The 13475-nt window shown below is 56.3% G+C and overlaps 3 protein-coding genes across 3 annotated transcripts; 1 reads left to right on the top strand and 2 right to left on the bottom strand.

The window, feature by feature from the left end:
- Positions 1-3959: 3959 nt before the first annotated feature.
- Positions 3960-6187, bottom strand: GUITHDRAFT_89166 (hypothetical protein). The gene is made up of 14 exons (XM_005826160.1): positions 6159-6187; positions 5753-5802; positions 5654-5704; positions 5549-5606; positions 5309-5482; positions 5178-5236; positions 5066-5126; positions 4959-5017; positions 4822-4906; positions 4721-4771; positions 4608-4664; positions 4466-4549; positions 4244-4297; positions 3960-4196 (listed from the first exon to the last, which is right to left on the bottom strand). The coding sequence occupies exons 1-14, from the start codon at positions 6171-6173 to the stop codon at positions 4122-4124; spliced, it is 933 nt and encodes a 310-aa protein (XP_005826217.1). The 5' UTR covers positions 6174-6187; the 3' UTR covers positions 3960-4121.
- Positions 6188-7508: 1321 nt separating this feature from the next.
- GUITHDRAFT_143646 (hypothetical protein) lies at positions 7509-10042 on the bottom strand (the record flags this gene model as incomplete). Its single annotated transcript, XM_005826161.1, has 15 exons — positions 7509-7820; positions 8018-8097; positions 8162-8199; positions 8248-8406; positions 8523-8694; positions 8751-8821; positions 8878-8974; positions 9105-9180; positions 9234-9356; positions 9404-9474; positions 9511-9577; positions 9630-9745; positions 9772-9811; positions 9873-9926; positions 9980-10042. The coding sequence occupies 15 exons, from the start codon at positions 10040-10042 to the stop codon at positions 7509-7511; spliced, it is 1539 nt and encodes a 512-aa protein (XP_005826218.1).
- Positions 10043-10127: 85 nt separating this feature from the next.
- Positions 10128-12363, top strand: GUITHDRAFT_114674 (hypothetical protein; the record flags this gene model as incomplete). Its single annotated transcript, XM_005826162.1, has 4 exons — positions 10128-10157; positions 10214-10413; positions 10991-11936; positions 12247-12363. The coding sequence occupies 4 exons, from the start codon at positions 10128-10130 to the stop codon at positions 12361-12363; spliced, it is 1293 nt and encodes a 430-aa protein (XP_005826219.1).
- Between the last annotated feature and the right edge of the window lie 1112 nt (positions 12364-13475).

Here is a 13475-nt window from a genome sequence, read left to right on the forward strand (position 1 = left end):
CACTTGTCTTCCATCCTCCCTCCTTGTCCCTTATCTCCTTTCTCTCCTGTCCTCCACTTCTCCCTCCCTCTCCTTCTCTCCTCCCATCCCATCTCTCTTATGGAAAGCAACATCAGGCATGAAGCCCGAAGAGCTGAAGAAGGAAGCTGTACTAGTCGCGTCGGAGACTACGAGGTTCCGCCTCCCCTTCCCTGCGATTGATCGATCGTCATACTTGCTCCTCTTCTACTCATGTGTCTCTTTCCTCTTCTCTATACGCCCCGCCCTCCTCCCCGCCCGTCCCCACTCCCTCCTCCTCTCCCCACAACCCAATCCCCTCTCCTTCCTCCTCCTCCCTCGCCGTACCTCTCCTCCTCCCCCCCTCCCTCTTTGCTCCTCCCCTGACATCTCTGGCAGTTTCGAGGATCGTCTTCGCTCTCTTCGCCGATGACTTTTTTTATTCTTTATGAACGTGTCATGTTGAACCCACACGCTCCACCGAGAGGCTCAGCTCGAGCAGAGCTGGGCTATCAGCCGGCCCGACTGCTCGCCCGGCCGGGTCCAGCACGGGAAACCAGTCAGTATGCACCAACTTCTCCTTCATGCTCGCCTTCCAGCCCGCAGGCACGACGTGCGCAAGGAACAGCGTGACGATGCCTGTCGTCTGCCTCCCCGTCTGCATTCCCAGGTCAACGACGAGGACACGGATGACGGAGGAGGTGACGGAGGCAGTGAAAGAGTAGAAGAACAGCTGCTGCCCCCCCTCTCCCTCCCCCGCCCTCCGAGGGCTCTGCCGCCACCCGTCCACCTCGACCGAGATGCAGGACTCTTGCAGGATCTCGGCCGGGAGGTTGCGCGTGTTGACCACTTGTAGCTGTACTCGAGCTGAGGACTTGGTGAGGTAGAGCTGGAGCCGAGGAGGGCTGATCCAAGACTCCCTCTCCCCGCCCCTCTCGTCCTCTCCCGAGCGCTGCAGCATGCTGCTGGTGAGGGTGCTTGCCCTGCTGGAGGGGCTCTGGTAGCGGCTGCCGTCATCGAGGAAGTGAATGCTGCTGCTGCTCTTCTCCCGCCAGTAGATGGAGCTTGTAGCTCGCTGCAGGGCCGTCAACTTGTTGTCGACTCCCTGGATGTCGTACATGAAGTTGGACGTGTTGTAGTCCTCGATGCCCTTGGCTTGCCGCACCAGCTGCTCTATCAGCTCCTCCCAGTTCTCCTCGATCAGACTTGACAGCCAGCCGGCTGTCCCGTCGCGTCTCCCGGCGTCCTTTGAGGAGAGGATGGCCAGCACGAGCTTATGGTAGATCCCAAGGAACTTGCACAGCACTGCGATCATGGCCCGAGCCTTGGCGAAGTTTCCCTTGAGCGTTACGTTCGCGTCCTCCTCCTCGTAGAGCTGGCGGGTCTGGCTCCGGTCCTCCAGGCTCGCGATCCTCTCCTTGGAGGCTGCTAGCGCTTCCTCTGCCAGCATCGCCCTCTTCGTCGCGTGCTCGGCGTTGCGATCGGCGGCAGCAAGTCGCACCTCGTACCGATCTCTCTCCTTCTTCCACTGCTCTCGGATCTGACATCAAACATCCCCCGTCAGCGGCAACGAGGTGGAGGACAGCTGGGACAGCTGCTCACCTGCGCGAGCTGGTCGTTGAGCTCGCTCAGTCGGAGCTCTCGATCGCGGAGGGACTTTTCCAACGCACTCGCTCGGAGACCTCCCTTGACGTGCTCCTGGTCCTGCAGGGCCTTGAGCAGGTCGGAGGACAGCAGCCGTTCCCAGGACTGCACTTGGCCCTCGGCCTCGTGCACGACGAACTTGTGGAGCGAGGAGAGCTCCTCCTCCAGGAACGAGATTCTCTCCCTGTTCCTCCTCCAAGAAGTCCTCATCCTTTCGAACTTGAGCGTGTAGTCCTGAAGGTACCTCTGCTCCACAGCATCCTGCGCGCCCCTCCTGTTGCTCCACCCTAGACTGAACTCGTCAGGAGGACTTGCAGTGGACAGGAACAAGATGCCTGAGAAGCAGCTCCCCATCGATCGATCCGTTCGCTCCAAGTGCGAGGAGCTCGTCAACTCCTCTCCCTCCTCCTCACGGGACGAGGGAGACTGGGCCTGGTCGGGGAAGAATCAGCGGAGCCGTCCTCGGAGCTGCTGCTTACCTCATGCAAGTTCTCCATCCAGCATCGAAACATGGCTCTCTTCTCCTCCAGGGAGTCCCTTGCCTTCTGCTTCCAGTTCTCCTGCAGTGACAGAGTGAGTAGACAAAGAGGGAGGGAGGGAGGGAGGGAGGGAGGGAGGGAGGGAGGGAGGGAGGGAGGGAGGGAGGGAGGGAGGGAGGGACATAGGCGATTCTCCTCCTCCCTCACAATCATCTCAATCCATTCAGTGATCTCCTTGATCTGCTGGTGGACTTGGCGAAAACTTTCCTTCCTTTGCATCTTCTCCTTCTTCACAATCGATGCCTTCAGTTCAGGTCAGCCATCCCTCGCGTCAGAGGAACACACATACCATCTTCACGCTCCACACAATCTTCTTGACAACATCGTCAATGTCAGTGGCCTGACAGGCGCTGTCTGCCTTGGCTGTTCCCTTCTCAGCGCAGGCGGATGATACGGAAGCCGTGCTCTCATGGATGTCTTGATCGTTCTGCTGAGAGGAGGAGAGGAACTCCGAGTCGTCAGCTTCGGGTGTGACTTTGCTTCTTGTCCCTTGTGATTTGATCTCGTCGTTGAGGGAGGAGAACAGTTTCTGAAAGGACGTCGCTAGCTTCTTCTCGTTTCTCAGCGCTAGGTTGCAATCGTTGAGGACAGACGTTGTGGTTTTCAGCTCCTCTAACTGATCGTCAACAAGCTTACATGTAGTTGAGACTCAATCAGCATCGTCACCAGTGCCGGTATGATGTCATCGCTGCTTGTCAGTTTGGACTCCAGCAAGTCTTCACCCTACATACGTTCACATCAACACATGTCAACGAGGTGCGCAAAAGGGGGAGGGGGGAAGGGGAGGAGAGGGAGAAGGGGAGGAGAGAGAGCCGAGAGTGGTGGTGGTGGAGGAGGAGGAGCAGGAGGAGGAGGAGGAGGAGGAGGAGGAGCAGGAGCAGGAAGAGGAGGAACCTTGAGGGGGGTTGTCCTCTTATCAGACCAAGAGGATATGCTGAAGGCCTCATCGTCCTCACTGCCCTCAGCATCGTCAAGGATGTAATTCTGCAGGAACTTCTCCCTCGATATCCGCGCGTCCTGTCACCAGTCATGGTCTCGACAAGGTGACTGAGCGTTGTGATACTGCTTTCCTTGACTCTAATCCATGCTCACTTGCTTTGACTAACTAGTTTACTTCTTCGAAACTTTCCTTCTTCCTTCCTCTCTTCCCCATCTTTTCCCGACTCTCTCCCTCTCAGTCTCTCTCTCCTTCCTACCTCCCTTCACCTCCCTTCACCTCCCTTCACCTATCTTCTGCTCCTCTCCTTCCCTCTTCCTCACTGAGTCACTGTGACATGCCAGCCTCTCTCTCACCTCCAGCACAGCCGCTACCTCCCCCAGCATGGCAGTAGGTGGACTGAAGAGGCTGATGGAAGTTGACGCCGGACCGTACGATACGCTCAGTGACTACCATAGTACTACCACTGAAAAACTGCCGGGGACTCACGGCCCCGGGTGCCAGAGCCGGCGGGCCCGGGATCTTCCCGGTTTCCGAAGTTCATTTTACTCAGCCCGGACGGTGAGAGAGAGACCGTACGGTCAGAAGTCGGCAGGCAGGTGAAGGCTAAGAGGACGGAGGAGAAGCAGCGAGCGAGCGCAGGGAAAATGATGGACAACAAGACTTGGAGGACAGAGAGACACAGAGGAGGAGGAGGCCCGGAGAGAGGAAAAAGAAGGAACTACGGAAAGGGGATAAGTGTTGGCTGAAGCAGCATCGCTGCAAGGTAGAGACTGAGAGGAGGAGAGAACAGCAGGGAGAATAGAAACAGTCGAGTCCGACACGTCCATTCAGTGGATCCGTTCAGTGCTTTCGGTTTTCACTAGAGCTTAACAATAAATTGTTCGCCGATCTATCACGTTGTCTGTAAGAATTCACGGTCGCATGCACTCCCACTGGCATGCAAGGTCCAACATTTCTCCCTTGTTCTCTCCTCCATTCCTCCCATCCTTTCCTCTTTCACTTCACTTGTTGCCCGGTCCCAACTTCTTCGGAAGGCCATCGGGAAATCTTCCCTCGGCAACCAATTTCGCCTTCGCCTGCAGTGCTTTCATGTTCTGGCCATCAACAAGAACAAGAGCGCAACCTTTCGCAGAGCTTGCCGTACAGCAGTCTTGATGTCGGGGATCGAATGTCCGAGCTGTGCCAGAAGTTAGGAGGGATGGAAGAAAGGGGAGGAAAGTGAGTTGACAGAAGATATGACTTTGCCTTGCAAGAATACCACATGAAAATGACATCAAGCAATAGAAAGTAACAATGGCAAGCGATCATTGAGAGCGGGGTTGGAACGAGCGAAGATAGAGTTGACCTTGATAGCTTCATCTTCCAGCTTCTTTGTTTCCAAGAAGTTGTTGCTGCGCCCTGCCCCCAGAATCTTCGCCTGCTCTTCCACCTAGCGGTACCAAGTCAGACACACAAGGGAGCAGAGGGAGTTCATGGCTTCTCCCTACCGTGAAGTTTGACCACTCGAAGTTGGGATCAACTTCTTCCTTGTAGATTTGTAGAACCTGCCGCACAAATCGGCATCACCCCACAGGGTCCACTGGAGCACATGTCGAAATACCTCATTGTGCGAGATGGCACCAGGGTTGCAAAAATTGTAGATGCCGGTCAACTGCGCCCCGTCAGGACATCCTGTCGGTGTGGAAACCAGAGAACAAGCACCTTGGCCTCTGACATGGAGAGGGAAAGGGGCAGCAGCTCGTTGAGAACAGTCATGGAGTTCGGGATGTCCACAACCTTGTGATATCTGCACACCATGCGTTAGAGATTTGTGCGCCCGCTGCACATAGTACACGTACTTGGCTATCTTCGTCACGAAACTCCTCTCGCTCAGATCGTCTGAGATTGGCATGCGGAGCTGTTGACACGACATGAGCAGGGCTTGCAGAAAACAACTGAATCTCACCCTCAGAATCAACACATTCGAATACACTTTCAGCAGCTCCTCAACAATCGCCTTAGTTTTGCTAGCAGCAGCACCAGTCAGTATCCCTTTCATAATCTACGAAACCTCTAACCTGTAAAATGACCCGTCGTAGTTCGGACGATCTTCCTCTGTGAACCCACGACCACCGATCTGACGAAGACAAGTCACCCACGACTGTTCACGCACACTATCCGACGACACTTCACAAGCAAGGGCATGTACCGGATGATCCTTGTCGTATTCGTAGATACATCCCGTGGCAAACAATGTAGCATGAATGCCGCGCTGCCAGCAGGCGTCCACAATCCCAAGAGTTCCGATGACGTTGGTTCGGACCGTGGCTTCTTTGTTTGTCTCGCACCAATCGACATTCGGCCTTCCTGTGATGCCAGCCGCCTGTGTTGTGAGGAATGTCACAGATGCTGCTCAGCAGGGGAGGAAAATGTAGGAATTTCTTCTCACAATGAGGACCCTCGTTGGCTGGTGCTCATCGAGCTCCTTCTCGACTTCTTCTCTGTTCCTGCTCAAAGATAACTTTCCGGGTCCCCGACGCTCACGAAAACTCACTGCAAGCGCGCCTTGGCGACCACAACCTTCTTCCCTCCATCACGGAGAAGTCTGTCCAAGACGTCAGCGCAGACTGAGGCAAGATACGAAGCAGTTTACCCTTGTAGGATGCCTCCTATCCATCCAGTGGACCCCCACAAGAGATAAACCTGAGTTACGAAAATCGGTCAAAATCAAACAAGAACGAGCGGCATTTGCACGCTAAAGACAATCGCAGGGTGTCGACATCACCAACTTCTTGGCCTCAAAACGAAGGCACACATCAAACCCTTCTTTTCTCACTACTTTTCATGCTCTCAAACGCAAAATCGATGCGTCCCATCGCAACAAAGCACCAAAACATGGGCCATGCCCGTCCCCTGAGGCACTCCCAGGGTCCAAAACCCCAGTCCTGTGCTCACCCAACGGACAGCATCTTGTCTGTATCCTCGGCTTCTCTCCTGGTGCTTCCTATCGCTCGCAATGCCTCCCCCTCCCCCCTCCTTCTCCCCGACCATTTCCGCACCTCGTTGCTCGACATGATCGCAGCGTCGCGGCACCCACCCAGACTGAACCTTTCAGAAATACAAGAACCTTTCGACGACATCTCCCCCTTATCCTCCCATGAAAAAATGAACTTCTTGTGCGAAATCTGCTCGAGTTACTCAAAAAGTTCATGTTCCATCACCCCCCGCACCCCCTAAACAGGCAATACCCTCAGATTCCACCACACCCTACCCTTTCATCTATACCCTACCCTTTCAAGGTCAATAGAAATGCACTGAACATACCGGTACTGTATCGATCATAATCCACATTACCCCTGGTGTTTACTACCCTCACCCCATCAATTCCATACACCTACCCTCTGATCTCAGACTTTTTATTCGGGATTCATGGGGGTGCCACATCTCCACTTGAAGACCACCCCTACCCAGTCATTCCCTTATATGAACCAAAGTACCCCCAAGATAGGGGGTACAAACTCGTTTATTTGTACCAGCTTTGACTACCCTTACCCTATTTAAATACACAACCCTACTCATTCGCTTCCCCCCCACTGCTCCAGCAGGCCTCAGGGCCTCGATCCTTGCAGTCTCCCTGGCGTGCGGCAGGAGGGAGGTAGGTGAGTCAACAGTACGGGTACTTTCCTACAAACTTAGTACCGTTATCGAGCAAAGCTGGGGGTTGGGGTCAGTACCCACCAGAGTTCCACGGCGGCCGTTGGCCTCTGCCCGCAGTGCGCGTCACTGACTTGAACGGCCGCACGGGCGCCGCCCGGGCAACCGTGGCCAGTGACGACACTAGGCTACTGCCAGCACTGATCGTCGGACTCGGGGCTCCGTCAACTGGCCGGGCCCGGCGGCCGCAATGCGGCCCGACTCGCCGGTACGCGCGGCCGTGCAGTGCGGAACGGTTTCAACTTGCAAGGTACTGACTCAGTGAGGTGACTTTCAACGGGGCCTCACTCCGAGCCTCAGCGGGCCCCCGCCGAGAGCCGCCGCATGATCCGACGCCGGGGGACGGGGCCCGGCCGCCCGCGGCCGCCCGGCAGCCGCGTCCTGGGCGGCGGCCCGGCCGCGCCCTGCACTGTTATCATACCGCTCAACTGGAGGCCCCCCGGCGTAGCTCAGAAAAATGCCACTGAATGATTGCCCCCGACTCGGATCAGATGCCGTTCACCCCGATCTCGGACTCCGGGACTTCAACGGCCAGTGACGAACTTCATTTCATGATACTGATAGTAATCTTGAGACTAAGTTATAGTACTCCCGAGGCTGAGGTGACCTGCTGCCTATCTCACTGTCCTGAGCCTCCTGTAGCATAACCAGCTGGTCAGCGATAGTTTGCAAGGAGTTGCCTGAGGCTCCGAGGCTCACCGCGGGATCTTGACCTCGGACATGCGGACGATCCTCGAGGGAGGAGACTGAGGGGAGGGAGACTGCGGGGCTTCAGAGAGGTGCGAACCTCCTCGATCCATGCCAGGATCGTTGAGGTCGAGAGGACTGTCAAAGACGAAAGTGCGAGAGCTCGAGGAGAGAAAGGCGACATTGGCGGCATCGGATTCAGAATCCTCTGCTGCGTTGCCGAGCTGCCGATCGGCAAGAGGTGGGTGCAAGAAGGTAGCAGGAGCAGCGTCGAAATCTTCGAAGTCTTCTTCCTTCATGTGCTTGCTCATCACCTCCAACTGGGTTGCGGGGGGCAGTCAGAGCAGATCCGGCATGCCTCAGAAGAGCACTGGAGGAATAGAGAGGAGAGGAGAGAGGCAGGGGCAGGGGCAGGGGCAGGGAGAAAAAGCAGGTGGGGAAAGCCTGAGGGGTTGGGTGCTGGCTAGCTGTCGGGGGACAGAGGAGAGAGGGGAAGGAAGTAGCGTTCGATCCAAACCTGCGATAGGATGCAGGCAAAGAGATTCTCGTCCTTGAGCCGAAGCATGAGCTCCGTCAGCACGCAGAGCTCAGCAACGCCTGCAGGAGCTTGACAGTGAGCCACTTGCTCCTTCCCTTGCTCCAAGAGGTCAGGCCAGCTCACCTTCCTCCTCGACGCTCTCCCTCGGGGAATCGAGCATGCTGCAGCAACAAATCAACAAGGGAAAGTTGCCCTCCGGCATCGGCCACCTGCAGAGCACGAATCCTTCCACAGCAATCACCACCAGAACCTTGCAAGCCCGTTGGATCCTGTCCATCCCGGGGAGTCTGACGACGGCGTGCTCAGCCGGAGGCCAGTCGATGTCGCGCAGGGGTCTTCTATGAGGACTCTCTCTGGCTGAAAGCTTCCTGCTCGTTCTCCACAGACCAAGAGCCTTTGATGAAGGTCAGCGAAACATCTTCCGTTCCTCTTCCCCCTGACCCTCCCCCGCCCCTTGCTCCTCCACCTCTTCATCCTTCCTCACTGCATCTCCTCCTCCTCCTCCTCCTCCTCCTCCTCCTCCTTAGTCACCCGCACGATGATGGTCACGTCGTCCATGGTGGAAGTGGGGAGATGTGAAACGATTGTCCCCCCCGGAGACAGCCCCTGGCACCCCGGGAACAAGAGGCACATGCCCAGGGGAAGCGAATATCTCGCTGACAGAAACCATTCAGCGACTCGCGCGCTCCGATCTGCAAACTCTCCAGCCTACCGGGAGGTTTGGCGGAGAGCGAGGAAGCCCGCAACCGCCTTGACTCGAAGGCCGACAAGATGTAGTCCAGCCTACCAAGATCGCAGAGGTCAGGAGGGGACGGCGCAAAGAGCTGCCGCAGCATCACCGGCAGTGAAGTTTGATGGAGACATCCAACGAAGGAAACGATACGCAGGACCCATGGATCTTTGCATCCACGGAAGAGCCAGGAAGCAACAAAAGTTCTACCATCACGTTGCGGTGTGAGTCGACTTGATGGGGAGAGGGAGGAGGGAGGGTGTCGGAGAGTCGGAGGGGATAGACGGGAGGAGCAGAGGAAGGGGAAGGAAACAAAAGGGGGGGAGGAAGCTGCACCTTTCTTTGTGAGTGATTCATGAGAGATTGAGATTGAGGACTCAACAAACTGAGTCATCAGCTCATCGAGCGATTTCTGCAGTGCAACGTCAGCATGATCAAGATCCGGCAGCATTGAGATCACTGCACCGATGAGAATTCTCCCGCTATCGCATCATCCAGCAGCTTGCTGCATCGAACATCGCACTCCAGGCTCCAAGCATCGGACTTCTTCTCCAACAACCCACGGAGCTTTGCCAACCCCCGCGCTACCTGGGGCACATGGGTGATGCGGCAGCTGAAATTCCTCCTCTCCTCACCTCCAGGACATGTCTCGGCGTGCTGCAGGACGCGGCGACACAGAAGATCCTCTCATGATCGTGGCAGAAACCTGCAGAGGGTCACGGCCGACAGCCAAAGCAAACACCTCGCCCTCGACCAGCATGGAATTTCAGTCGAGACGGCGAATCCCAGAAATCTAGATTCTGCAGCTCCTACCGAAGACAGGATCAGCGGGGCAGGCAGCTTGTTGGCATCGAAACAGACCTGTTTGTTGACGGTGATCGAGATGTCGGCCAGGGCAAGAAACAGGCCCTTGACTTTGAGCAAGTTGTTCTTCATGCGGTCTACCACCACTGCAAACATCCCCTTCATCAACATCCCTGCCAGAGAAATCGTGTCTGCTCACGTTGATCGGAAACTCCTTCAGGAGAGATCATGTAGAACGGCTGGAGAGAGAGAAGGAGAAAGTGAGTGGGCAAGAAGGCAGAGATCGAAACGCATCGAAACCTCGCGCAGCAGGCTCTTGGTCTCGAACCATTCGACCTCATCCTTGCTAGACTTCTGTACAGCAGCTTCAGACGAGAGGAGCAGGAGGGGAGGAAAGACAGCGGGACCTTCTTCAGGATAATCGCCAACCAAAGGTCCCCCCTGCGATGAGCAGCGGACCCTTGCTCCATGGCGGAGTCGGAAGAGTCTGCCGCGTGCGGGTGGAGCATGTACTTTCAGGATGAATGGATGGCTATGAATCAGAGAAGGGACCAGATGAACATCCTTGAAGTTATTGAGGGTGAGGTAAGGGTGGAAAGAAGAGGAATGGGAGGAACGCGAGGGCGACGAAGACGGAGCAGGAAGAGAAGCAGAAGAAACAGAAACAGAAGAAGGATCAGGAGGATCAGGAGGATCAGGAGGATCAGGAGGAGGAAGAAGAGCAGGAGAACCAGGAGCAGGAGCAGGAGCAGGAGCAGGAGCAGGAGCAGGAGCAGGAGCAGGAGCAGGAGCAGGAGCAGGAGCAGGAACAAAATCTGGATCCGGGCGGAAGAGATCTGAGGTGGGCCTGAAAGGCAGAATTAAAATTTAGAATTTGATTCAAGCCACTATCTTGCTGTCTTTTGCGAGCCTGAGGATACAGACGAGGCAGGCTTGCTGATCCCATTTCTTGCTTCTCGGAGCAGGATCATGGCGATGGAGGGAGGTAGGGGGCAGGGAGAATGGCGGGTGAGGAGGATCTCAGGAGAGGAGGGTCAAGGTAGAGGAGGATACAGATAGACGATGATGAAGGAAGAGGATGCTTATCTACTTGAGAGGGTGGGCAGTCTTGTCCTGGTTGCCGATCGTGCATAGAAAGATCCAAGGACCAGCTGTCTCTGCTGTTGATCCAAGGGGAGGGAGCAGGAAGCGCCTGTCATGCGCGAACCACGTCGTTAGCACAGTATGTATCGTAGAAGTCAGCGAGGAGCTGTGTCCCTCCTCCTCCTCCTCCTCCTCCTCTTCCTTTGCTGCTCTACCGCTGGCTACCCTGCGAGTTCTGCATCGGCTACTTGCAAGCAAGTAGGATGGAATGCCGTGGGAATCTTCCTCCTCTCTCCTTGCAACACCCTGGAAAGAGAAAGTTTCTTGTGGTTCAGGCTGGAGGTCTGGGCTGATCTCTACTCCTGCTCTGCTTTCGTCGAGCTCCGTGCTACCGACCAAGTAGTAGCGACCAACATCTCAGCTTCGGGCTACTACAAAGTCGACCTCTCCTCCTTCGGCGATGGCCTGTACCAGGTTCACGCAGTTCTGCTCTCCCGCACGAGTGTGGAGACCGTCCTTGCTCAAGACTCCCGGACGTTCCGAGTGCTCTCCGACAGGGTTTCTGACCTGAACCCCTCCAGCGTATGCCTGGACTACGGGTTCAGCACGGGGACTTGGGTGGTTCCAAGGATCATCCACTACGTGTACGACGTTCGAGGGCCTCCTCCTCGCTGCCCCTTCTTCCTCTTCCGCTCCATCCAGATGAGCCTGGCGCTGTTCCGACCGGACAAAATCATCCTTCACTACCACTTCCTCCCTTGGGGCAGGTGGTGGGAGGAGATAGGACGGCTGCCGCAGGTCGAGCTCAAGTACGTGGAGCTTCCTAGGAGGATATTTGGCAACGACATCTCCTCCTTTGCGCACTTCTCCGACGTCATCCGGCTCCATGCTCTCCTACGCCATGGCGGGCTGTACCTTGACAGCGACTTGATCCCCCTGAGTACAATGGCGGATCTGTTCGAAGGGGATCGAGCGTTCCTGGGGGAGCAGCCGTTCGGGTGGGCAGGGAACGGAGTGATAGGAGCGCCGAGGGAGAGCCCCTTCCTGTCCAAGTGGCTGCAGACGTTCCATGGCTTCGAGGACGCGAGAAGAGGGTTCTGGGGGGCCCTGGTCCCGTCTGCCATCGCCTGGTCTTTCCCGGAGGAAGGGGTGTTGCTTCCTAGGACCGCGTTCTACTGGCCGTACCAGCTCAGTGCGATCTCTGCTACGCTGTTCTCCTCCTTCTTCGACCTCTCGGAGAATCTAGTCGCTCACTTCTACGGGGGAAGCTTCCAGGAGGCGGTGAGGCTGGAGGCACGGGAAGGAGGAGGAAGGAGAGGGAAGGGGGAGAAGGATTCGGGTAGGGGGCAGGGGGTGCCGAAATATTGTGTGAGCAAATAGGAGAGGAGGGAGAGGGAAGAGACCGTAGATTGGACAGTTAACAGAGCAGCAATGTACTGGATAGAATGTAAGGGGGAGAAGGAGCAGCAGGAGCAGCAGGAGCAGGGCACAGTCTGGGGAGAGGGTCCCATGTAATTTGTGCTCAGGTTTTGGATCTGCTCTCCGAGGAATTTTTCAATCAATCTGTTTCCTCGTTGTCCTGCTTGCTCAGGGAGCTGGAGCAAGCGGTCAGATCACAAGATCCAAATTCGTCCTCGTCCTCGTCCTCGTCCTCGTCCTCGTCCTCGTCCTCGTCCTCGTCCTCATCTGCTGTGGACGAGGACGCTAGGGGAGGAGTGAGGTGCATGGAGCAGACCAAGATCGTCCAGCGCTGCAAGGGCCCGATCCTCTTCCTCCCAATGAACGACAGCGACGCTGCCGCAACCTCCTCCTTCCTACGGGATGCAGGGAGAAACTCTTTGCACGGTCAACTAGTCCACAGCTCCTGGCTCTCGAAAGAAACTTTCCTCCTCCTCCTCCTCCTCCTCCTCCTCCTCCTCCTCCCGCACGCTCTCAAGCTCCTATCCGACAGCAGGGACTTGAGCTGAGCGGAGCTGAGACGGTTTTCGTCCCCATCTTCGGCTGCACGGGACTAGGAGCCCTGACGGTGTGTGCTCGAGTGAAGATCCCATGCGGGAAGGAAGCGTTTGCTCCGACAGAGAGGGAGAGGGCGACGGAAAGGACGGAAAGGTGGACACCGATGAAGAGGTGGCAGATGGGCTACAAGAGGAAGGGGAGAGTCCTGTGGTCACAGCAGGTACGAGGGAGGAGGAGGACGCAGGGCGGGGCAGAAAAGGAAAGGGTTGGGTGTGAAGGGAGGAGAGACAAGAGAAGGGAAAGGGAAAGGAATAGGGAGGGAAGGGGAATGGAAACGAAGAGAGGATTTTCCATCGGAGAGGGACAAGATGGGGGAAGAGAGGGAAAGAGCGGGGGCGGAGGCGAAGGGTAGGGAGGAGGAGCGAGGGAGAGAAGGGGGAAGGACTGAGTTGATCACTGGCTTTGGATTTCAAGGTGGGAGACGAAGTTCACGTCTGGATGGAAGTGGATGAAAACAGCATCTCAGTCTTTTTCCGGTAATGTCATCGCATTTCGAACTATCCCTTCATGCTCCTTTTCTTCCACTATACTCTCTCTCTCTCTCTCTTCCCACCCCCCCGCTCTTCCTCCCTCCCTCCCTCCCTCCCTCCCTCCCTCCCTCCGCCCCCTCATTCCCTCCCTCCACCTCTCTCCATTGGCACTTCCCTCCCCTCTCTTCCTGCTCCTCTGCTCTCCTCTCCACTCTTCGTCTGATCTTTGCACCAGCCGTCTCAAGAAGTCTTATCTCATCGCTCAAGTCGACTACCACATGCCATGTCTGCCGATCTCTCTTTTCTTGTCTTTCCTGTTTCTCTTCTCTTCTTT

The sequence above is a fragment of the Guillardia theta genome (genome assembly GCF_000315625.1).
Source record: "Guillardia theta CCMP2712 unplaced genomic scaffold GUITHscaffold_77, whole genome shotgun sequence".
In the NCBI taxonomy this organism is placed as follows: Eukaryota; class Cryptophyceae; order Pyrenomonadales; family Geminigeraceae; genus Guillardia; species Guillardia theta.

Bases quoted from the DNA above. Each gene is read 5' to 3' on its own strand.
- GUITHDRAFT_89166 (XM_005826160.1), bottom strand. The intron at 5,705-5,752 runs GTAAACTGCTTC...CGTCTTGGACAG, and splicing joins ATAGGAGGCATCCTACAAGG to ACTTCTCCGTGATGGAGGGA. The intron at 5,018-5,065 runs GTGAGATTCAGT...TCGTGTCAACAG, and splicing joins CGAATGTGTTGATTCTGAGG to CTCCGCATGCCAATCTCAGA.